This window comes from Vipera ursinii (assembly GCF_947247035.1).
Source record: "Vipera ursinii genome assembly, chromosome: 13".
Classification (NCBI taxonomy): domain Eukaryota; kingdom Metazoa; phylum Chordata; class Lepidosauria; order Squamata; family Viperidae; genus Vipera; species Vipera ursinii.
In genome coordinates this window covers 13,094,482-13,120,471 of record NC_139526.1, presented here as the reverse complement: position 1 = coordinate 13,120,471, position 25,990 = coordinate 13,094,482, and the positions used below count along the sequence as shown (strand labels likewise).

General features: G+C 45.0%; 1 protein-coding gene across 1 annotated transcript in view; it reads left to right on the top strand.

Moving 5' to 3' along the window:
* Positions 1-1,312: 1,312 nt before the first annotated feature.
* The window catches only part of SHISA9 (shisa family member 9), a gene marked incomplete at its 5' end in the record, with an annotated part of 154,447 nt that continues 129,769 nt past the window's right edge, over positions 1,313-25,990 (top strand). The window contains 2 exons of the mRNA XM_083372438.1: positions 1,313-2,130; positions 14,827-14,954. Coding sequence (XP_083228564.1) covers positions 1,313-2,130; positions 14,827-14,954 — 946 coding nt within the window. The remainder of the gene's footprint in view (positions 2,131-14,826; positions 14,955-25,990) is intronic.

Below are 25,990 nucleotides of genomic sequence, written 5' to 3'. Positions count from 1 at the left end.
CTTTGACTGGTTTTGGGTGGGTGTGTATGTGTGTGTGTGTCACTTCGCGGCCCAGACTTTTCCTTCCCTGGCCCTAAGGATCGCTATCCCATTCCTGCTTCTCCTTCCATTTTTGTTGTTGTTGTTGATCCAATAACCCCCCACGCCTCTTCTCGCCCAGCGCCGCCCCGCTGCCACCTCTGCTCCTTCTAACAGGACCTTGCCGGAAGGTTTAAAGATGCAAGAAAGTCACTGGAAGCAGAGTAGAGGGTGCGTGGCGGCCACCCCCCCCCCACTAACCGCCCCCCGTCAAATTGCCTCTGCCTCTTACTCCATTCTCTCTGCCCGTTTCCTTCTCCATGGGCAGGACCTGGGCGCTCACGTGCGTGCATGTGTGTGCGCGCGTGTGTGCCCTTGTGTGTGTGTGTGTGTGTCTGCGTGCGCCTTAGTTGGAGGGGGAGTCAGAAGAAGAGACCCACGCTCCGCTCTCGACTCTCATGCAGGTCTTTTTTTTTTTATAGAAGCTGCAGCAGCCCGAGTCTCCGCCCCTCCTCCTTGCCGGTGCGGTGGGAGGGTCGCGCGTCTCCTAGCAAGAGTTTTCCTCGCTGGAGAACTTGGCCAGCGCTCTGGCGGCGGGCTGCGTGTGTGTGTGTGTGTTTGTGTGTGTGTGTGTGTGTGTGTGTGTGGTGGCGGCGGCGCCGGCGGTGGAGGAGGAGGAGGAGTGGGGGACCTTGAAGGGAGAAGGAAGAGAGAAGGGACCTGGCTCTTTTTTTTTCTCTCCTCCTCGTCCCCCCCCACCGCAATCTGCTTTCCCTCTGCAAAAAGAAAGACCCCATTCCGTTCTCTCTGCGACCTCCTTCCCTTCTCCACCTCCTGCCTCACACACACACACCCCCCCCGCACTCTCCGTCTCTCGGGGGGGTCTTTTGATTTCCCCTCCCCGCCAACGGCGTGAGTCCCCCACCCCAGTTGCCCCCTCCCTCCCCCCGACTCTTGCCGCTCCTGCTCCTCCCCCCCTCCCCCCTTTTTCTTTTGGCCACTCATTCACTCTCTCTCTCTCTCTCCCTCTCTCTGTCTCTCTCTCTCTCTCTCTCTCCCTCTCTGTCTCTCTCTGTCTCTCCCTCTCTCTGTCTCTCTGTCTCTCTGTCTCTCTGTCTCTCTCTCTCTCTCTCTCTCTCTCGGGGTGTCTCTCCACACTCTACAAGTGCCGCCGCTCACACTTCCCTCCCCAGCTTTGGAAGGTGGGAAGAGGCGAGGAGGGGGGGGGGTCTGGCGGGAGGGAGGAGGAGGGGTACCCCGCCCCCCGCGCCCCCACCCCCCCCTCCAACCCCGCATGCTCGGCAGAGGCGGCCCTGCAAGGCTGCGTGGAGCTGCCGGCCGTCCTGAAATCCCGGAGCTGTCCGCGGTGCTGACATCCCGCCCTAGCTCCCAACTGCGGGGAGAAGAGCGGAAGACCGCGCCGAGGGTGCCAGCCCGAGAGAGACCCCCCTTTATGTACAATCCTTGGCGCAGCGCCGGAGCGTCGGGAGCCTTGAATTGCGGCGGCGGCGACGGCGACGGCAGCAGCAGCAGGGAAGGCAACCTCAGGTGTGCCGGTGTTGCGCTGCGAAGGATGAAGGGCTTCCTCCGTTTGGTTTTGGGCTACCTGGCAGCAGAGTTTCTCCCCCCTCTCCCGTGTCAGGCCCAGGAGAAAGTCGGGCAGCACCTGGGCAGCATCGTGATGCTCTTCGATTCCGGCGGGAACCACAGCCGAGCGGCTGAGCCTCCACCCGCCGACGCCTCGGAGCCGCCCCCCAGCCCGGAGGCATGCCGGGGCTACTTTGATGTGATGGGCCAGTGGGACGAGGCTTTCAACTGCAGCGTCCGCGGCTACCCGTTCTGCTGTGGCACCTGCGGCTTCCGCTTCTGCTGCCAGGATCAGAAGAGGCGGCTGGACCAGGACGTTTGCACCAACTACATCAAGCCCCCCTGGCTGAACGGGCGCAAGATGACCAACCGCCCCATGGACCCGTCCCACGACCCCACCCGCGACAAGACCAACCTGATCGTCTACATCATCTGTGGGGTGGTCGCTGTGATGGTCTTGGTGGGCATCTTCACCAAACTGGGGCTGGAGAAAGCACACCGGCCCCAGCGGGAACACATGTCCAGGTAAGCTGAGCTCCTTTCCTCCTCCTTCCTTTTTTGGGGGGGACCCTCCCCTTCCCAACCCACTCCTCCTCCCACACCAGTGCCATATGCCACCTGCCGAAGGCCTGTTCTGCTGTTTTAGCCTTGGGGGGCGGGGAAACCCTCCCAGCCAAGATGGGGTGAACATCTTCTCTTCTTGGAGTGTGTGTGTGTGTGTGGGGGGGGTAAGTGCATGTCCTCTCCTTCAATCTTATAAAGCTTGGAAAAAAGAAGGGGAGGGTTTGCAGGCGCAGTCAACACACACACACACACACACACATGTCTTGTGCAATTGTGGCCCAAGACCCCCTCAAGAGTGAGGTGGACAGGAAAGAAGTCACATCCACTTACAGATGTTGGAGAAGCAGCAAGAACGGAAAACCATTAAGGATGTTGGATTAACACAGCCAGAACCGTAGATTTTTCCCCATTGCATCTGTTGGAACTCTGATGGATGTGTAGGGCCAAATCCTCTGTGGGGGACAAATCAATGCCCAGCAGTATGCCCAACCGCCAACACACACATACACTCACACGTGTCTGCATGCACACACCCCTTTATCATCTTGCTACGTGGGGCTCAAAAAAGTGGGGGCCTTTCCTGCAATTTCCCAATCACTCTGCTTCCAATCCAGAGCTCACCAAAAGCAGAGATATACCCTAACATGGAATCCATTAGATAACCATACAATTCCAGGTGGTCCAACTCACAGAAACCCACCCTGGAGGTATAAACTTGCAAAAGCTTGGTCCCTTCAGTAAAGATAGGGGTGCTTAATAGCAAGATAACACCGCATGCACATTCTGCTGTCTGATGAGAACAGACACCGGGTGAAAAGCAGTGTGTGGATGTGTTTGTGGAGCACCCATTTATTTCAGCGCTATACCCACTGAGCAATGGCTGGCCTTAGTTCAGACCTACACCCCCTTCCCTTTGCCAAACAATGCTGCTGGGTTCAAGCTGTTTGTAACTCCAACCGCCTCAGGGGGCGAGGACCGGGCTGGTGGAATCTGTTTTGGCCTGTTGCCTCTTCTTGAAATTCCATCCAGCATCTCCCCACCAAATTTCCCTGCTGCCCACCCTGATGGCAACAGGAGGGACTCCAAAGTTGCAATTCATTTGTCAAGTTATAGGGTCTGTCTGATTCATTATGCTAATCCCCAACACATGAAAGCAAAACAGATGGGGAGAGACATTTTGTAGATCAAATAAAAACAATTAAAAGCAACAAAAAATAGGAGGAGGTGGAGGAGGAGAAGGGTGGGGAGAGAAAAAACAGAGCCAATAGCTTCATTGGAGATGTAAGAAAGCAAGGGTGCTTTGGGGCGCCTGTCTTCCTTGACTCTTGGGTTGGGTAATGGAGGGGAGGACTGTTGTCAAAAAAAACCAGGTGGCTTTTCCTTGCCAACTGAGATGGATATCTGCTTATGGAACAAGTTCTCAAGAGGAACGATGGCATCACCAGAAAATGCTTTTCTATTGGGTGCAGCTGAAGTGAGTGGTGGTCAGTCAAGGTTCTTCATTTGGGGTCTATCTCCCTTCCCATTCTCTCTCTCTCTCTCTCTCTCTCTCTCTCTCTCTCTCTCTCTCTCTCTCTCTCTCTCTCTCTCTCTCTCTCCTTCCTCCATCCCCCCAAATGGACTAAACACCAGGTATTTCATATACACTAAGGCCACTTCCTTTATGTTATGCTGGAACATGGGAATTTTTTCAACAAACTTTATAATTAAACATTTGAATAGGTGTCAACCTTTGGAGCTAGACCAGACTATAACACTAATGCCATGTAGGTCAGTATTCTCTCTCTCTCTCTCTCTCTCTCTCTCTCTTTCCTCCATCCCCCAACATTCGGGGATGGACTAAACACCTGGAGTACCTTGCCAGCCTGGGATCTTGCAGTTTGCTTTGTGATTAACAGCTTCCCCCCCGTCCCCCCCTGCATTCAGGCACCCAAAATAGTTCTCAGAATGCATCACCCATTCCTTTCACTAGCAATTATATGCTATTTATAAGCTGGCTGATGGGCGATCATTTTTTTTTACTACCAAGAAGAAAGCCTAGTGCAGGCAATGGGTTGGGACCCAAAGCTCCTGTGATCTTCTCTAAGGTTTGCTGAGGGGTGGGGGTGGGGGTGGGGGGAAGGAGTGAGAGAAAGTTTGCTCCTGTCCAAGGTGAGGCGTCTTCATCCGCTAATTCCAGGCCAAGAAAGTTTGAGGGTGCTTTTCTGTCTTCTGCTGTGTTGTTGTTGTTGTTGAAAAGATTGGAAGAGACCCCTTCCTTCCCCTTATTCAGATTTCCGTGTTTCTGTAGCCTCTGAATGATATCAATACAGGTGCAATGTAAAACGCCGAGGTCATTCACCATGCCATGTTATTGCGGGAAGAAGAAAAGAGTTGGAACCGGTGCGTTTACACGCATCCTGCAGAATCTGAGACTCGGCGCAGTCGAACAAGGCCCCAGTTTTGATCGTTCGCTTCTTCGTGGCCGTCCCCTTCGGCTTAACTTCCCCCTTCCAGAAGGGAGCTTGTCCTCCCTCTGAGCAAACCTTTCCTTGAAATCTACGTTCTCCAAGAAGACCAGACTCAACCCTCTTCCATTTTTCCCCCCCTCCGTCGTTGTAAGGTGTGATTTGCCTGTATCCACTGCTTGCTGTTTCCAAAAGCTAACTTTTAAGAAATAATTTCCTTTGGGACTAGTGGGCTTGGTGTGTGTGTGTGTGTGTGCTTCCTGCACGCCATCCTGACTGAGGACTGAAGGAATGAATGGAAGCTACAATTGCCCAAACAGGACACATTAAACCAGAGAGAGGCAATGGCGAGCTTCGTAGTCTGTTTTGCGATTACTACAGTCCTGAGATCAATCCAGTAGAGTAGACGATAAGCAACAGTGAACTGGTTCTGAACAGAATGTCTGTAAGACTATACGGAAGTTAGGAATCCCTTCAGATGCTCCAAAATGTATTTTACTCCTAATTTTTTTCCACACAACCAAATCTCTCCTGGTTGTTCCAAGCTCACTCCCTTCAGCTGTGTGCGGCGAGGAGATTTTTCTGGATTTTGCAGTTCTCTGTTGGGATCCAAGATTCCTGCTGGTCTAAGTTGCCAGAGATCTGACAGCAGATCTTGACTGGCCTTTCACCCACCCTTGCCTTAAAAACCCTTTCTTATCAGGAGACTGGCCATCTGTAATGGAGACAGTCTCACCTCTAAAGGAGTAGAAACTACTAAAGGAGTAGTTTCTAAGGGTACAAAACGGAACTGGTGAATGAGGGCATCTCTTCAACCTGAGTCTAGGCTGGTGTATCCCTCATTCCATCTCAAACAATACCCAGTTAAAGAGTCCACAGGTCAAGGTGTTGAGAAGATGACACTGAACAAAATAGTGTAGGATCTCCTGCCATTTGCAGGGGGTTGGACTGGAAGACCTCCAAGGTCCCTACCTATTCGATCTCCTGGATTCTAAAATGGACAAAGCAGAACAGGGCAGAATGGACAGAACAGAATAACAGAGACCTCCAACAGATGCCCCTGTTGGAGGTCCCTTCCAACTCTGTTATTCTGTTCTGTGGTTGAAGATGAAGTTGTTGGTTTCCTTGCTAGGTGACCAAGGTAGAACTTATTTAAACCATCCTATGGTTCCTTGGCCTCTCTAACAGCCAGACAACTTTTCATGATAGTTTCGCATTCTTGCAGCATCCAAAACTATTACAATGATGAACGCATCATTCACGTAACATATTTTACCTGTTTACTGAATGAATCCTTTTTTTTTTTGGGTTGGCACTACAGATGTGCAAGATACATCCTAAGTTCACCAGATAGATCGGATTCAGACATTAAGCCTCTTTCTCTCAGTAAATGTGTATGTTTTGTTCATGTAGGCTTGCATGTGTGGACACGTGTCTGTTTCTCTCCACCATCTATCTAGCCTAATCACGATAAACACATACGGAGCTTTCCACGGAGAAGAAGATCCCAAGGTTTTATCTGACCTGGTTAAGCTAGTGTAGCGAGTGTAGTTGAAAGATAATCATTTTGGGCTGAAAAAAGGCAATTTATACAACTCTATCTACCTTTTTTTATTTATTGAGGATATTTAACAGCTTTTGCATTGATCCAAGCTTAAATGCCTTGCTAGTGTTAAACTTATTATAGTAGAGATGCTGCATGGCGTTCACCTGAAATAAATCATTTCTATCAGTTTGCTTATTTTAATGCTAGAGTATATATATAAAAAGGTAAAGGTTCCCCCGCACATGCGTGCTAGTCGTTTCCAACTCTAGGGGCCGGTGCTCATCTCCATTTCAAAGCCGAAGAGCCAGCGCTTGTCCGAGGACGTCTCCGTGGTCATGTGGCCGGCATGACTAGACGCCAAAGGCGCACGGAACGCTGTTACCTTCCCACCGTAGTGGTCCCTATTTTTCTACTTGCATTTTTATGTGCTTTCGAACTGCTAGGTTGGCAGAAGCTGGGACGCGTAATAGGCCCTCACTCTGTTATGCGGCTCTTGGGATTCGACCCGCCAAACTGCCGACCTTCTGATCGACAAGCTCAGCGTCCTAACCCACTGAGCCACTGCGTCCCCTAGTGTGTGTGTGTGTGTGTGTGTATGGTAAGAAATTAGGTGTTTGATTTTCCCCTTGAGTCCTCTTTAGGAGGTAGAATAGAAGGTTAATTATTCTGCGGACATGTGGCATCATAGAGCAATAGTTGAGATTACTGGCATTTTATTTTTTTTGGTCTTCTTTCTTTGTGCTTCTACACTGCTTATTTTCACCTTTAATTACCCTATTGGGGATTTTTGATTATATTCTGTTTGGGGTTGTGCTTAGCCATCAGGCTAGAACCTTGGAGAAAGCGAATTCTAGTTCACGAATCCAGTTGGGTAACGCTTGGGCCCACCGCTCTCAATAAACCACTCCCTCTTCCCCCCCTCCCCCCAAACCCCCAACCCTTTGCCCAGAAAACTGCAGAGCCTACTCCAGACAGTCACCAGGAGAGTCAAAACAGACCCAAAGGCACAAATGCAACAACACCAAAGCCCCAAAGATGTGGAGAGTTGAAAAGGTCAGAGGGACACTGCCGTCTGTGCAGTCAATCAGTTGGAAGGCCACTGGGGTCTTCACGCTACTCGATCACCCTAGCACGCAGTCTGTTTCGCTCTTTCAAAAGAGGGCTTCACACGGTACATTCAACCCAGGTCAGATAAAAGGCCTGCCAGGCACGCTCACGTGGCAAGCTGAGCCGGAGAGCAATGTTCACTGTGAGTTCCCCACCTCCCCAATCCCCCACCCCAACTCCTGGCTTTGTAGGAGGTCTGAAGCCAGCCCGTTTGAGTGAGGTTAGAAAATGAATTCGTATAAGGAATCTATCTATCCATCCATCCATCCATCCATCCATCCATCCATCCATCCATCCATCTATCTATCTATCTATCTATCTATCTATCTATCTATCTATCTATCTATCTATCTATTTATCTCTATCTCTATCTCTGCCTATGACTAACTCTAGTATTAAATCAGAACACAACAGAAAGATGGAAAGGAATCTTAATCTCTTATCTTTGTGCCGAATTCATATGACCAATAAAACATAAACTAGCCAACCATTTTTAGCCAGCACCTCAAATCTAGGTCGTAAGCTTATGGTTGAGTGCTGTACAAACCCTGGCAATGAGTAGAGACAAGGTTTGATTGACCACTTGCATGTGGGAATGAACACAGCACAGACAGCATACTCTGTGGAAAATTGTTGAGCTACCCACGAGTGGAAGCAGTGGAGAACATAGGCCCCATCCACAGCCAGGAGAAACCAGATCCTCTGCTTGTGGGTAAAGACGTTTAATTGTTTGAAGCCAAGCTGTGGGCAGAGCATGGCAAAATCGGTTCTCAAAGTCTTCTCCTGCAAACAGCTGTTTTCTGGAAGACGGTTTGATTTCTTCCAGAGATTGCTGGATGCCCCGTGTGCGAACTCTCAGGCTTTGTTTGGATTTGTGCTTTTGTTAAGGGCTGCAACCACAATCTTTCTTCCCTGTTGTGATTCCACGTTCTGTTTCCAAGCAGCCAGCTGGTACCAACGGCTGGGGTGCACCTGCTCATGCCATAGTTACTAGTACATGGAGATGTATTCCAGGGTGTTTTTACTGTGCTCAAATGATTTTTTTTCCTTTGGGGGTGGGATGGGGGGGAAAGAGCATTTTGTCAGTGATCATATATCTTGTAGAGCCCCCCTGTTCTCTGATTTCTGATGCTGCCTTCCTGGAATACGGAGAGTATAGGATGCAAAGAATCAGGACCACACATTAGGTTCCAGTTAGCTAATTTATTGCTCGTAAGAATCTAGTTAATTAATGGTCATAGATAGGAATCAACAGAATTCAAGAGGGATGGGATCTAGACCATTTGTGGGAACATAATTACTCTAGGCTGATTACTCTCTTGACCCCACCCTCCGGCTCTATCTGTTCTTCTCTTATAAAGAGGGATTTACAGTTGTACCCAAACTCACCCAGCTGCCTTTCATGGCTAAGGTGGGACTAGAATGCACCATTTCCTGGTGATTGGCCAAAGTCACCCAGCCAACCTTTGTGCCTAGGCTGGGACTAGAACTCATAGTCTCCTGATGATTGCCCCAAAGTCACAAAGACCCAGCTATCATGACTTAAGTGAGTCTAAAACTCTCATAAGGGAAGATCCCAGCTATTTTCTCCAGAAGAAGAATAAAAGAAGAATAAAAACATAGGTCAAATGTTTGAGCTAGGTTGAAAGTTGAGATATTTTAAAGCCATATCGCATTGGCTAAATGTTAGATAGATGTAGATGAAAAAAAAAGAGAGGAAAGGGAATAAAGTACTTGTGAAATTGGGTGTTGATGACGTGGAAGGTAGTGAAAATATAGACTTCAAGCTGAAATGAGGATTCGTCAGGGATGACCATGATGATCTGCCTTGTAGATCCTTGAAAAGCTAGCTAAACTTGTATGTCATCTTAACAAGTCAGAAGGTAAAAGATAAAGGAATCCCTGCAAATGTTATTCTGATAGTTGTTTCTGACTGTAGGGGGCAATACTTATCTCTGTTTCAAGGCCATTGATCCAGCACTGTCTGAAGACATTTCCATGTTCATGTGGCCAGCATGATGTATGTCGTGGAACACTGTTACCTTCCCACCGAAGTGATGCCTATTTATCTACTCGCATTTGCATGCTTTCAAACTGCAAGGTTGGCAGCAGCTGGGCCTTGAACAAGAGCTCACCCCATCACATGGCGCCTGGGTTTCAAACCTGGACTGCTTTCCAATCAACAAGCTGGGTGTCTTAACTGCTGAGCCACCCCACCATCCCAGGTTGGAAGAGCAGCCCATAATAAGGTTCATTTCAATAGGCATGGTGTATTGTATAAATGCAACAACTGGTGTAGGGTTTATTGTATGGAGTAAACCAGACCAATAGGTGAGGAGGCAAGAGGAGCTATGGTCCATGGTGACATCTCCATGATGTGCAACAGTTCAGCAAAAATGTCTTATAACTAAAGACCTAAAAATTGCAAGAATCACTGGCTATCTGCCCAGTGTCATTTTCCTCCTTAACTTTTCTCCCAAACGTGGCTGTAATCTGCTCCTCAAGATAAGCATTGTTAGGGATTTGAGTCCCAGCTGGAAAATTAGGCTGATACATCACCCTAATGGAGAATAAAGAGCTGGGTGATCTATATTGTTGGGTTCTTGGTGTTTTCTGGACTGGCTTTCCTTCTTGCAGACATCTCATTACCAACCCTGGTGATGAAACATCTGTAAGAACATCTGCAAGAAGATAGAACAAGATTTCCGAGAACCCAACGACATACTAAACCGAAATAAGGATTGCTTCCTTGTGGCTTAGCCTGGGGTCCGAATTCAGCCCTTGTCGTTTATTCATTAAACCCTGGTCGAATCAACCTCCTTGACTTAGAATCTGAACCTAGCCTAGATCTTGCAAGTCGGATGATTGCCCATTTCTGCTTTAAAGCATGATTCAAAATATACCCCAAAGAAAAATATGATACACTCATAATACTTTGCTGATAGAAGAATTTGGTGTTACTCATTAGCCATGTGGGAATATCTCCACCAACATGGGAATTCTGCCAAGGAGGATTCAGAAGGCTTTCCCATCCAAAAAGGCAGAGAAAACTGGAGGAGTTCAGCTATAATTCATGCCATGAACACTGCTTGGTGTTTTTTTAAAATATATACAGTATATATCTATTTAGCTCAGCTTCTTTTTCTGTGTAGCTGCTCATTTTCCTATGATTTGGGAGAGGCACAAGCAGAAGTTCCCAATTTTAGGAAATCTCAGATTGCATTTTTCTTTCTTTCTTTCTTTCTTTCTTTCTTTCTTTCTTTCTTTCTTTCTTTCTTTCTTTCTTTCTTTCTTTCTTTCTTCCTTTCTTTCTTTTTTCTTTCTTTCTTTTCTTTCTTTTTCTTTCTTCTTTCTTCTTTCTTCTTTCTTTCTTTCTTTCTTTCTTTCTTTCTTTCTTTCTTTCTTTCTTTCTTTCTCTTTTACTCTCTGTTTCTTTCTTTTTTCTTCTTTTTTCTTTCTTTCTTTCTTTTTCTTTCTTTCTTTCTTTCTTTCTTTCTTTCTTTCTTTCTTTCTTTCTTTCTTTCTTTCTTTCTTTTCTTTTCTTTTCTTTTCTTTTCTTTCTTTTCTTTCTCCTCCTCCTCCTTCCACTTAATTGTTGCATTTTCAAACACCAATTAAATCTAGAATGCCAAGGATGCTTTTCTTAGAATAAGCACTACCTGTTCAAATTTAATCTCATAATCATAGGAATTAATTTATGTGAATGAAGGCATATATATCTGTCCCACAATAGTGTAGCAAGATCCTTTGGTCCTGGTGACCGACTCAGATTGGATCCCACCAACTTATGTTTTTAAATCATAATCTGGCCAGAATTTTGACTTACTGTTGCTTGCCTTGTGTTATGAACATTGGCAAGATGATAGATTCACTATGTGCTTCAAGGTATTTAATGCTTTTTCTTCATGCTGCTTCTTAATGGAGATGGAAGTTGGGTTTCAAAAAAAAGATTGGAGTGGATGTGTTAGGGTTAGGGTTAGCTGATCTAGTACCTTCCCAAAGTCTGGATCTGCTCAAAAAAGGTCCCTTGGTTTTTTTTTCCTTCCCTGCAAACCTTCTCTGTAAGTTTGCTCTGGAAATTTCTCTCCAAGGGAATGAGAAGTTGGAGGGGGAAACTTAAGAACTGGGTATGAGTTTTATACCTAGACAACTGGATGGGCTTAATGTCACCTACTTGGCTTTTTAATACAGCACAGAGTCAAAGGAAGTTCTCTGCAGGCATTTCTGCAAATAAAGGTAAAGTTTCCCCCACACATGCGTGCTAGTTGTTTCCAACTCTAGGGGCCGGTGCTCATCTCCGTTTCAAAGCCGAAGAGCCAGCGCTTGTCCGAGGACGTCTCCGTGGTCATGTGACTGGCATGACTAGACACCAAAGGCACACGGAACGCTGTTACCTTCTCACCGTAGTGGCCCCTATTTTTCTACTTGCATTTTTACGTGCTTTAGAACTGCTAGGTTGGCAGAAGCTGGGACGAGTAACAGGCGCTCACTCTGCTAGGCGGCACTCGGGATTCGACCCGCCAAACCGCTGACCTTCTGATCGACACGCTCAGCGTCCTAACCCACTGAGCCACACCGCATCCCTTTTTCTGCAAATAAAGGTGTCCTTTATTTATTTTGTTCCCATTTGAAAATAAGATTTGGATCATTCTTGCACTTCAAAATTCTCCTGCTAAACAGGTTGCTCTCTCCAGCATTTTCACATATTTATAACTAGCTTTTGCCAACTTTCTTTCTTTCTTCTTCATGTGTCCAAAAAAAGCTGGGGTAATTGACTGCTTCTTTGCAGGCAGGTGTTTGCATGTGTGTGTGATTTTTATTTTCCAGGATTTAGGCTTTGCCCAGTACTGCAGATCACAGTATCATAATATTTCCCTCTTAGGCGCTCAGTTGCTCAGCTCTTTGAAGCTGTGGCCAGTTCTCTGATTTTTCCTCCGTTATGTAGGCCAACACTCCAGCTTTCTTGATCTGTTGCTGCTGCTTCAACTTTCTCAGCCCCTCAACTTATCCTGAGTCTTTGTTGTGATTCAGGGTCAGCCTGTGGGTTCGGCAGTTGGGTCGGATGATTCAGAGGAGGATGAGGGGGGTGTTGAAGAGCTTGCTGAGGGGGTTGGAGAGCTTGCTGATGAGAGCCCTCAGCCAGGCCCCTCCCATCTGGTCACGACGGAGACCCAGCTGTGTGAGCCTGACAGCATGGATGAAGATGACCCACAGCTGGCCCTGTTCAAGGACGCCCGACGCAGGAGGCAGTCAATCAGGAGTAAACTGAAGGCAATGGGGCACCTCGGAAAGAGGCAGAGAGAAGCCACGCCCTGAACTGTATAAAAGGGGAATGCGTGGGAGGGCTGGTTGGCTGAAGGCAACCGCTTGAAAAGCTCCTGTTTCTTGGTTCGTGTCTTGTTCCGTTTGTTTTTGTATTCATAAATTTGGCAGGCTTAATTCCAGCCTCTTGCCTTCTTGTAAAAGGTGTTGTCCCTGCCTTTTCTGCAGGGCCGGTAGCAGGCTGGTACAGAACAGTTTTTCCTTTAAGATTTTCCTTTCTTTTTTTCCTCCCTTCTTTTTCTTTTTGGATCAGGGCACGCTTTATCCTTTTCTTGTTTTCCTTTAAGGGGTCTGAATAGTCAAGGAACCGGTCCAGGATTCTTTCAAAGCAGCCTATTCCATCCCTCTTCTTTTTTTCTAGACATCCAGTTCTAGAATTCTGGGATTCAAATGCCTTCAGCTCCAAAGCCTCAAATTTGCCACGATACGGAGCAATTTGTTTTAAAGAAAGATTCTCTGGCCAGCACTGAGGCGAAAGCCGGGGAGAGAGAAAACTGCTTTTTATTCCATTCCTACTTCTCTTTTCATCCTAATGTCACATGATTTGCTTTTGATAGCTCTGTTAAAAGTAAAGGAAACAGCTGATTGTTTTTGGAGAATAAGAGTGTTTGTTCACTTCTTCAGTTACAAAGTTGCTCAGGGTTGTGTTTTTTTTAACAACAACAACAATAATAATAATAATAAAAAAAAGTTGGAAAGGACCTTGAAGGTCATCTAGTCCAACCCCCTGCTTAGGCAGGAAACCCTATACCATTTTAGACAAGTGGCTGTCCAGTCTCTTCTTAAAAACTTCCAGTGTTGGAGCATTCACCACTTCTGGAGGCAGGTTGTTCCACTGGTTAATTGTTCTAACTGTCAGGAAGTTTCTCCTTAGTTCTAGGTTGCTTCTCTCCTTGACTAGTTTCCATCCGTTGCTTCTTGTCCTGTCTTCAGGTGCTTTGGAGAATAGCTTGACTCCCTCTTCTTTGGGGCAGCCCCTGAGATACTGGAACACTGCCATCCTGTCCCCCCTCATCCTTCTCTTCATTAAACTACACATACCCAATTCCAGCAATTATATGTTTTATGTTCATCTCCTTTATGGCACAATCCTCTCTGCAGCGGTTTGATGCTCCTCTTTTTTTAAAAAAAAAAAATTATGTCTTACTGATTTTTAACATACACCTTAATATTTGGTAAACACCGTGTTGTCCGGGTTAGTATTTAAAAAACAATCAATAACAATTCGCTTCCCGACCGCATGGTCTCCTTAACAATTGCAATGATTCTCTGAACGAAACAGATTGTAAAGTCGGGTGTAACTGACTTAACAAGCTGCTGATCTTCTGGTCCCTGTTGTGGTTGTAAGTGGAGGACCAAGCACTACTGCAAAAACTCAACAGGAGATGTTCTCAACTCAAGTTTCCCTCCCCTCTCCGTTTGGGACTGGAGGACAAGCAGTAAACAAGAGGAGCATCAATTATTTAAATAAGTTAAATTATTAACTTAAGGTTGGCAAAAGAGAAATTTATTGGAAGAAGGGGAAATCAAGCAAAGCTATTATATGAACGGCCGCTAAATGAACTGCTGCAACACGAGGATTATCTGTACTAGTTGTAAGTCACTTTTCCCAGTGCCTTTGTAACTTTGAGCGGTCAATAATATGAATCGTGGTAAGTTGAGGACTACCCGTAGTATTGCTCCAGTAGAATAATTTCTTTCTTGGAAAAAATTCATGGAAAACATCCTCTCTATATCCCAATCCAGAAATTATGCTGGGTGTAGAATGGTTTTCTCCATGCCCGGATTTAGATTGTGCGTGATTTGCATCTGGAACAAGACGTTAAGCTTCAAACGAATTTGGCTGCAGCCATCTTCACTTTGTTTTTGGTTGCCACAGTGATGGGAGGAGGGAGATGCATTCTCTTAGTTTAGACATAACAATAACTGTTCCGTGGGAACCAAGGTCAAGTTACCTAAGTTTTGACGGGCTGAAGCTTCCGTTAGAAAGCCTGCCAAAGTAGTTTAAATGGGGGTGGGAAGTTCAATGTTTTACTTTGTAACCTTGGGAGGGGGAACTTTCAGTCTTGGTTTCACCTTTGTTCATGCCGATACTATGTAGCCATTAAATGTGTTTTTTTGAGGAAAGCAGTTGCCTCAGTGTTCTTATTTCTACTGGTCTCATCTATCGGAACCATGACACAAGAGTTGTGAAGCCCGTGAATTTAATTCTCCTCTCTTTTCACAACCCCTCAGAGCTCTGGCAGATGCGATGCGACCAGACACTGGCTGCACGATGGATCACATGGAAACCGATCTCAATATTGTGGTTCACATGCAGCATTACGAGAACATGGAGACAAGGGCACCTGCTAACAACTTACGTAAGTGTGACAGTTTTGGATGTTTCTCTTGGTGACCTTGGCATCCCTAATGCCTGTGAGAGACAGACTTTGTCTTGCCTTGCTAAATCCAGCACTAAGAATTGGTCAAATACTGATTTAATTGCTGGTGTCTATGGGGATTCTCAGCCATCCAGGTCATAGTTGTCCCAAAGGCGCTTTTTCACGAGGCAACTGGACTTTTTTGTTTTTCTTTGAAGACTTTTCACTTCTCCTTGAAGAAGCTTCTTTAGTCCTTGCAGACAGCTGGTCATTTGCATTCTTTTAGAGAGTCGTTGAGGCCACCTGTAGGTTCATCTGTGTCTTCAGGGACACCTGAGTAGGTGTGGAGCTTTCTTGGAACTGCTGAAAGGACTGTGTTGTAGACTGGAAATAGATAGATCACCCATTTGCACCTCTCAGGTGATCCTGACGACACAGATAAACCTCCAAGTGGCCTCAACAACCCTCTAAAAGAATGCAAATGGCCAGCTGTCTGCAAGGACTATAAATCCTTCCATTCCCCCACCATCCAGTCAGAGCCGAAGAAGCTTCTTGGATGAGAAGCAAAACGTCTTTATTGCTGGTGGTTTCACATAAGCATCTTATCGCTAGACCCGTTAGGAGGGTAGTTGAGTTGCTTTTTCAAGTATTTCAATCAGAACTCACTTCAAGACCAGAGAGGGGGGAAAACCTTTTAGGCATCCCAACCAAACATATGTTATCTTGGATGTAGCACACCTCAGTGGGAACTTAATTTTCAGTGTGCTGAATTTGCTATAAAAGATTGCCACGGATTTTCCTCAAAACGGGAATTTTCTGGTAGCCCAAATCCCAAGGATTGTAACCAGGTCTTGGTGACAACAGTAAACTCAATAATGCGTCGTAGACTTACAATATGTACGTATTTGTGGTGTATCAGTTGTGTTCTGCATTGTATTTCAATTAAGGTTTTTTGGTGTCGTGGCTGATATAAATATATATATCTGAATCTCTGGCATATTAATAAATTATTTTGGAAAAGGTTTTCAGCAAGGGAAAACAGAGTGGGATGGGAATTTGGAAGAACATTCCCGCTTTGTCAGAATTGTGTTTTTCCCACTTCATTAGCAGTATATGCTACTGCTAAACCCAGTGCAAAACCTGCTGGGGAATCAGGGTAAATATTTAGATTAAAGCTACTGCTTTGAGTGAGATCTCAGTGCTAGATGATTGTCAACGGTTAGCCATGAAACCTTTGTCAGTAAAAATAACCAATAAATCAATGCAGGAAGTTTTGATATATATATATATATATATATATGTAGCAGAAGTTACTGCTCCATGTTTATCTTTTCAATGCAGTTTTCAAAATTAGAACCTCTGCATTGAATTGCTTGTTTGAGCAATTCTTCATCAGTCCCTGATGACCTCCTAGAAATGAGTTGTTGTTTTTTTGTTGCTGTTGTTAAGCAGGCATTGTTTCTCGATCATCTTTTTTATCCAATGCTGCCTTGTCTGGAGAAGCGTTTTGTTTTTTTAATGGATTTGTCTCCCTCCTCACGAAAGAACGTTGCCGGTCTTTGAAAAGTGGAGTATTTTAAGGCAGCCACTTTTAATTGATGCGTACGTAGTTGTTTTTTGGCTGTTGCTTTTTGGAGGTGTTGGAAGAAGCAAATTGGGTGACATGAATGGGATCTCATTTGTGTGAATTAGATGAATCCAACTTGAACTTAAGAAGCCGAAAATAACTGTGTGTTGATTAAAATACGAATGACGGGAAATGCACGTTGAAGCTGTAAGAACCAACACCAGATTTGCTGATATTGGTTGGAAAGGTGCTTAGACACTTTTTATGGAATCTGCTTGAGGAATTAATTTCTGGAATTAACCCATTTTGGGATGTTCACACAGTACAGGGAGCGCTCGATGCGCGACCACAATTGAGCCCAACATTTATGTTGCTAAGTGAAACATCCGCTAAGTGAGTTTGGCCCCGTTTTATGACTTTTCTTGCCACCGTTGTTCAGTGAACCCCTGCAGTTGTTAACTCAGCAACACAGCTGTGAAGTGAACCTGGCTTCCCCCATTGACTTGGCTGGACAGAAGGTCCACAAAAGAAGATCACATGATCTCGGGACGCTGCGACTGTCATAAATCTGAAATTTGATCACGTGACCGCGGGGCTGCTGCAATGGTTGTAAGTCACTTTTTCCAGTCCTGTCGTAACTTTGAGCGTTGTGAGTACTGTTGTGAGTCAAGGTTTGGCATATTGGGCATAATCTCAAAGATACTTCAATACTAACCGATCCTATCATATTGGGTGAACGTTATGGGCTCAGCTGTTCAAAGAGTTTTGGGTGGTGGGGTTTAAAAAGGGGGGATTTTTTTACTGTGACCCTTCCCAATTCTTCGGAATATCTCTCAGCCTAGGGTGAGGTCTGCCCCCATCCCTTTGACCCAGTGGTGGGATTCAGCCGGTTCGCACCACTTCGGCAGAACAGGTAGCTATTTTTTTGGTTGCCCAGGCCCAGACCAAGTGGCATCCGCACAGGGAACCAGTGGTTCCCCTATTTGAATCCCACCACTGCTTTGATCTCCTGGAAGAGCATTAAAACCTGGCTCTGCCAGTTAGCCTGGGGTCTTGATGGGGGTGCTCAATATTGGACGTGGCTGGTGAATTAACCGCCGTACCGATCTTGCTTTGGGCTTCTTCTTATCTCTTATCTATCTATCTATCTATCTATCTATCTATCTATCTATGTATATTCGAATCTCAGAAGGGTATGGCTGACTGATGAAAACAAATAAGTTTGAAATGCATATCAGTCTTCCTTTAATTCTTTGTTAGCAATCTAAAATTTACACAAATATGAGCTGTCACTGTTTGTGACTACTGCCTGTCGATGGCCTTCGGTTAGGCCGAAACAGGAAATAGTTAACAAGCATTTAATATATATATATATATATATATATATATATATATATATATATATATATATTCGATGGCCTTTGAGATAAGGCTGAAAACAGGAAATAAAGATTTGCCCCATGTTTGGGGCCTAGCAAGGTAATCTAAATAGTTAACATTTGACTCATATCTCCCCTTGCAGAAAGCTAACAGAGAGCGAGAGAGAACCTGTGGCTCAAGAGGTAAAAATACTGCCTAATATGCAATCAGCCCAGGTTCGAATCTCAGAAGGGTATGACTGACTGATGAAGACTAAAGAGTCAGAAATGCATCTTAGTCTCCCTTAATTCTTTGTTAGTAATTTACACACACACACACACACACACACACACACACACACACATATATAATATATATATATATATATGTGTGTGTGTGTGTGTGTGTGTGTGTGTGTGTGTGTGTGTGTGTGTATATATTTGTGATTTTAATTGTCCAGAGTTGCTTTGCAGAATGAGATGGGTGATGTAGGAGTTTAATAAATAAACAAAAGAAACAATGCTTTCAATGGTGAGCTCTGGATCAGGACCCAATTTAGCATCGGTCTCCACTTCCCAAAAGCGAAAGGGCTGTGAATCTTTTTGACAAGCTTGCTGCCTTTCATTCCACCTTGCTTTACGTGCCTCTTCCTTCAAACTTTAGCCGCGGCAGCTTCAGCCTAGTCTCACACTCTGTGCTTCTCTGCAAAATTCTTCTCTCCTTTGAAGGGACGAGCAAAATCTGATTGTCTCTCCTCTAGACATAAAACCCCAAAGTGCAGGAACCTCTTTCCACCTAGTATTTCAACAGGGGGCTGATGGCAAAAAAGGCACATGGATTTTGACGATGACACTTGATCTTCATGGGTATAAAATGCCTACGGTGTGGACCAAAGGCTGTGGGCCACTTAAGCATAAAAGGGTTGCCCCTGGTTCTAAAAAACAGAAAGGGATTCAAAATTTGCTTTCTCTTCTGCCCTTTCCTCTTTGAATGCCAATGTTGATGGGTCTAGCAAAGGCCAGTAAGATATTCCATGAACATCTTCATTCAGACAGATGGCATTTTTATGACCCTGACCTTTCCCTTTGGCTTCTTTCTTAATTGTCTTTTTTTTACAGAGAGAGAAAGATGCTGTTGAAGTTCTCCCTAGCTGTGTACGGGAAGAGAGATGGGGAGGGGGGTGGGGAAAAGAGGATCTTCCGAGAATTGTTTTATTTGAATCCAAGAACATTGATGACTTAGTTTTAGCTGTCTTTGCCTCTCGCCCCTCTTCAACTACACCTCGGAATAGGAATTTGATGGGTGGCAGCCCAATGAGTTTATAGCTAAGACCTTGAGGGAACTTCTTCTTCTCCAACACCTTTGCGTTTCATGTGATGATGTCTGGTTAGAAGAAAGTGGAAATAAGAATGGGATAAGAACGCACTAGCATTGATGATACTATCTAGTTTGATCTAGTATTGTTTATGTTATCTAGTAATGAAACCTCTGCAAGAAAACAACCAAGCTCAGAGAGCATCAAGGACCCCAGAATTCTCCTCCTTCTCCTCCTCCTTCCTTTCTCCTTCTCTATAACCCCCCTCCCTTCTAGTAATGATGATATTACCTAGTTTGGTAATGAAATGTCTGAAAGAAAATAACCAAGCTCAGAGAGCACCAAGGATCCCACAGCCTGTCTGTCTGTCTTCTTCTTCTTCTTCTTCTTCTTCTTCTTCTTCTTCTTCTTCTTCTTCTTCTTCTTCTTCTTCTTCTTCTTCTTCTTCTTCTTCTTCTTCCCTTTCTTTCTTTCTTTCTTTCTTTCTTTCTTTCTTTCTTTCTTTCTTTTTCTCCTCCTCCTCTTCCTCCTCCTTTCAGTGCCATTGTAACTTTGAATGGTCACTAAATGAGCAACTGTAAGTCGAGGACTACCTTAGTGTGGAGTTGTGGTGAAGATGCCCAACTAGAAATAGAAGGACTCTACTTTGAGTTGATACTCAACGATCAAAACTCTCTGGGTGAGTTTGGGCAGTCATTAGCCCATTCTACTTCTCAGAGTGATTGTTGGAGATGATGGAAAGAAGAAATTTATTGTCTGGATTTTCTGATTGAAAGGCCAGATAGAAAGCTAGTGAATAAATATTGTGCTACAGGCATGTAATTGTCTTTGATCTTGGCCCACATTTATAGATGTTTACGAACATACATTCAGGATGGTGTATTTTTTGCCATTCTCATACTCCCTCCACTAACTTTTAAATCTGTTGAAATAAAATTCTTCTTCTTCCCATACCACCTCATCCTCTTCTTTTTGACACTGTGCAGCTTTGCTCTTAGCCTAAAATAAGCTGATACAGCAAGACTTAATTCTTTCATATAAGTTCATACATTCATTTCTGAATGTGCCCAGCATCACGTGCTCTTGCTATAGGTAAAGATAAATGTGGCTTTATCCTGATTCCTTATGTCTTTTTTTTTATCTCTGCACCAAGCAAAAACAAATCAGGAAACAAACTGAACAGCGTTTGACATTGGTGATATTAAAAGAACAAACATTAATAGGCCTTTTCTTCTGACTGATAAGAATGGATTCCAATCTGTGTGCTGCATCGCTGAATCACATCTTTGCAATTTACTAAGCCAAGCTGTTTTAAAAATCCCCTTCCTCCATCCTTGAGCAATACTCCAAATTTAGTTTATGCCCAAAGATACAAGGAAATCAGTAGGGGAACAACATTAAATAGTAGGAAGCATTTTAGGACTTCCCTTCTTTTTAATGAAATGTATTTCATCACTCCTGTCTCCCAGGTTTTTGTGACAAGAACAAGCTATTAAAATACATGTGTTGACTGATAGCTTCACGCAGCTGTTTTAATGACTGGGCCCCTCTCTTTTTTTTTCCAAATCCCCAATTGGCAACTCTCCCTTTTTAATCTACTTTGCCTGAAATGGTCCCTTCCAACTTTATTCTATTCTATTCTATTCTATTCTATTCTATTCTATTCTATTCTATTCTATTCTATTCTATTCTATTCTATTCTATTCTATTCTATTCTATTCTATTCTATTCTATTCCATTCCATTCCATTCCATTCCATTCCATTCACTAATTGGTGATTAGCCTATCTTTGTTTTTGGAGTAACTGACCAAGTACATGCGCTGAAAAACGTAAGCCACATTTCCAAGGCCCAGTGGCTCAATTTACCCAGTAAGCTGAGCAAAACCAAACCAGATGAGGTCTCAGGAATCTCTATAAGCTCAGCCTGAAGGATAAAAAAAAACTGCATGTTTTTCTTTTCCTGATGTGCTGGATTCTGTAATAGCATCTTTCCTATTTGACCTATCTGAAGGTGGTTGAGATGATCAGCATTGCTCTCCAATACTTCCCAGAGAAGCTGGGTAGAGCAAAGTTAATTGTAGCTTGAAAAATGGCCAAGAACAATGAGGTAAATCCATGAATTCTAGCATGTGGGAAGTTTGACAGGTGGCTTCTGCACAAATGGCATGATTCATAGAACAGGAAAGGACCGCAGGATTATCAAGTCCAATCGTGCAACAGTCAGGAAGACCAATTAAACCATCCGTGAAGGGTTCGTCTCCAAGGTTTTCTTTAAAAAAAAATATATCTCCAGAGATGGAGAATCCAGAATTTTTTTGATAGATTGTTCTACTGTTGTATAGAGCTGACGGAGAGAATTAGGGAAAGTATTTTCCCCCTTATGTGTAATTAAAAAAGATGCAGCTGCACCTTATACCCATTACAGGCAGTCCTTGAGCCTCACATTTCTGTTGTTAGGCAGTGGTTAAGGGAGTTTTATTTATTATTTTATTTATTTTAATTCCATTTATATCCCGCCCTTCTCCGAAGACTCAGGGCGGCTTACAAGCTTAGCAGTAGCCTTCATTCTATGTATATGCCTGCTTATTAGGGCTTTCACACACACCCCCAAGCGGCATTATTACAAAGTCAGCTTAATTGCCCCCAACAATCTGGGTCCAACAATCTTTTGCCCCATTGTATGACCTTTCTTGCCACCGTTTTTAAGTGAAACACTGCTAGTTGCTAAGTTAGTAAAGTTAAGGCTGGCTCAGCCTTCCATCCTTCCAAGGTTGTTAAAATGAGGAGCCAGATTGTTGGAGGCAATAGGCTGACTCTGTAACCTGCTTACAGAGGGCTGTAAAGCACTGTGAAACCGGTATATAAATCTAAGTGCTATTGCTATGGCTATCCTATTCTGTTCTCTATTCTATTGCCATGGTGGTGCAGTGGCTAGAATGCAGTATTGCAGTCTGACTCTGCCCGCTGCCAGGAGTTGGATCCTGACCATCTCAAGGTTGGCTCAGCTTTCCATCCTTCCGAGGTCAGTAAAATGAGGACCCAGATTGCTGAGGGCCATAGGCTGTAAACCTCTTAGAGAGGGCTGTAAAGCATTGTGAAGCGATATATAAGTCTAGATGCTATTGCTATTGCTTAGTAACACAGTTGTTCAGATTTGCTTAAGGCCCATACGAGTCGCTTAAAAACTGCAGTGAATCACTTAACAGTGACGGCCAAGATATTATCAAACGGGACAGGATCCACTTAACGACTGCCCCCGCTTAGCAATAGAAATATGGGGCTTAATTTTGGTTGTAAACCAAGGACTGTGTATCTAGAATATATCTATCTCATCCTTCTGCCTGATAACAAGCTTCCAAAGCAGCTGCCATTAAGGGGAAAAAAAACAAAAAAACACCAGGCCTGACCTACTACAAAATATTCTGCACCCTTTCAGGCTGGCTGACGTGCAAGTCCCTTTAAGCAAGACACCTTGTTCATTTCTCTTCCTTGCCCTCACTCCGTTTTACCATTTCCTTTTTCCACCTGTCTTTCCCCATTAAAACTGCCTAGCTGATCCCCCATGGCTGCACGCTGCTTCTCAAAGACTCTAGTTTCACCCTAGAAACCTCCCAAAAGTTGCCTCCAAATGATAGACCTTGCTAGTCACATGGACTCCTTCACAGATCACTGCCTTGTCATGCTGAAGGAGCTTGCGCAGCTCGAAGAAGCCATCAGCCAAGCCGTGCAGGGCCACCCAAAACAGACATCGCTTATCGTGGCGATGTCTATGGAGATTCCCCGTCATCCAGCTCGTGGGTGTCCCAAAGGTGCTTTTCAAAAGGCAACAGGACTTTCTTGGGGTTTCCCCCCCCCCTTTGAAATGAGCAACCTTCAGAGTACTAATGACTAGTGCAGTGATGGCAAACCTTTTAGAGACTGAGTGCCCAAACTGGAACCCAAAATCCACTTATGTATCATCGGGTGCTGGGTGGGCGTGGCCCATTGGGTGTGTTCTAACTGTCAGGAAGTTTCTCTTTAGTTCTAGGTTGCTTCTCTCCTTGGTCAGTTTCCATCCGTTGCTTCTTGTCCTGCCTTCGGGTGCTTTGGAGAATAGCTTGACTTCCTCTTCTTTGGGGCAAGCCCTGAGACATTGGAGCATTGCTATCATTTCCCCCCTCGTCCTTCTCTTCATTAAACCAGACATTCCCAATTCCAGCAACCGCTCCTTATAACAGTGGCAAAACATCACTGAACAACAGGTAGACTTTGCAAGAACGTGATTCTGGCTGGATGCCTTTGGAAGCGAGATGGGACTTATGCACTGAGTGTGATCTCAAAAACTGTCCCCCACGAGAGGACTTCCATTAGCTGTTATATTGCTCAAGCCTACACACGGGACGCGGTGGCTCAGTGGGTTAGGATGCTGAGCTTGTTGATCAGAAGATCGGCAGTTTGGCGGGTCGAATCCTGAGTGCCGCGTAGCAGAGTGAGCACCTGTTACGCGTCCCAGCTTCTGCCAACCTAGCAATTCGAAAGCACGTAAAAACGCAAGTAGAAAAATAGGGACCACTATGGTGGGAAGGTAACAGCGCTCTGTGCGCCTTTGGCGTCTAGTCATGCCAGCCACATGACCACGGAGATGTCCTCGGACAAGCGCCGGCTCTTCGGCTTTGAAACGGAGATGAGCACCGGCCCCTAGAGTCGGAAACGACTAGCACGCATGTGTGGGGGAACCTTTAACTTTACCTTTATACATGGGAATCTTCTCAGGCTGACAGTTTGCACCTGAATCAATGGCATTCTAGAGGGGTTGGACTTTGCCCTCTTCTGCCCACTTACGGGTTCCAGACTAATTCCCCATTTGACTCCTCCCCTTGGCTCGGCCAGTCTTTCTCCAATAAGCAACAAGGCTGTTGGAGGAGAGCCTGAATCCTTTGCCTTGTGTGTCAGCAATTCATTAGAGGCTATTTAGCTCCAAGCAAAGTGGGAGGGAGCGCAACCCCCTCCCTTTAAATTTATTCCTGGCTCCTCTGGGGTTGGAGGGCCTTTATTTAAGAATTCCTGGACTACGCCTTTAATACCTAGAGTCTGGAACTCTAGAAAGACGCCACAAGCTTCCTCGGAGGATGCTTATTTATCTCCTTGATTTCCTTCGTGATTTACTCAGCCTCATTAATCTCCCCATGTTGTTGATTAATTACTCCTGAGTTTGTATTTAACCACTTTCTGCAAGCTCTTTAATGTAAAATATAATTAATTTACATTTCATAAGATGTTGATGCTGGGGATCTTTGCTGAGATGCAAACGAGCTGGGTCTGGCTATCGTTTCTCGAGGAATATTACCGTTCCTCTGAACAGCAGGGTGTGTATGGCACTGAGTTGTGGGTGTGTGCCTGTGACAAGATCTGGGTAGCATTCAGCATATGGGTAGCTGAACAGTACATTTGGTTCAATGAGTGCACTTGGAGACAAAGTCCAGATGATTAACTCTGCGCCAGGGTACTCAACATCTGGTGATCGAAGCAATGTGTTCATGCATGGCTGGCTAAGGAATTCTGGGAATTGTCCACAAGTCTTAAAGCAGCCAAGTTTGAAGACCCCCGATGTACAGCTTTGGAACCATCAGCTTAAGGATGAGACCGAACAATGCATCAAAATAATTCCACCTAGGCAAAGCTTAATTCCCTGTGTTTTATTTTATTTTTTTTTAAAAAAATGAATTGCCTTAACATAATTAATGGCTTGTTGTGTAGGTGGCCGTATTATGCATTGGGAGTTATTTATTTCCTTTTTTTTTTGTATTCTACATTCTGCGACTTTCACAGTCTCTGTTCTGTTTTGGTTCCTTTGCTGGGAACTTGGACTGTGTGCCAAAGCAACTTGCATGGATGTTTTTAATGACATCTCCAGAAGCCAAACTGTTGGCTAGGAGTGATGTAAACGATTTTATTCATCCGCGTTGTTTTCTTTGTAAGCGTCGCTAAAAGGAACGTGTTTGGGTGGGATTAAAAGCTTCGTTTTCTTCCAGGGACCTGATGCCAAAGAGATTTGTCTTCTGAATCTTGGCATTGTATTGGGGGAGCAGAGTGGGCTGTGCTGTAGAACGAGGCTCACTAATGTGGGGCGGTGGTGGGATTCAGCCGGTTCGCACCACTTCGGCAGAACCGGCAGCTAATTTTTTCCGGTTGCCCAGGCCCAGAATGGACTTCCGGAAGCGGCATCCACACAGAGAACCACTTGTTCACCTATTTGAAACCCACCACTGAATGTGGGCAACTTTAAGATTTGTGGACTTCAACTCCCAGAATTCCTCAGCCAGACTCGAAGCCCTCCAGTCTTAAAGTTGCCAAGGTTGGAGACCCCTTGCTATAGAAAACTTTCTGGGGAGAGGGTAGAAATGTTCCCCGTGGATTCTTCTCCTAGTGCCGTTAGTTCTCAACTGAACAACCATTAACTTAACAACCATTCAAAATGACGGCGTCCCTAAAAACCCGTCCTTGCAATTGCAACGGCTGCAGCATCCCCATGGTCAGGTGATCAAAATCCAGGCACTTGGCAACCGGCATAGTCTTCCCATGGATGCAGGATCCCAGGGTCACGTGCTCACCGTTTGCAACTTTCTCTGCTGGTTTCCCACAAGCCAAAAGTCACTGGGGGGAGCTGGATTCGCTTAACGACCAGGTGATTCCCTGAAGAATTGCAGTGAATCCCTTAACAACCACAGGGGAGAGGGGAAAAGTTGTAAAATCAGATGCCGCACAGGTAGCAACTGCCTTGCTTTACCGCAGAATGTCTGCAAAGTCCCCCTTGT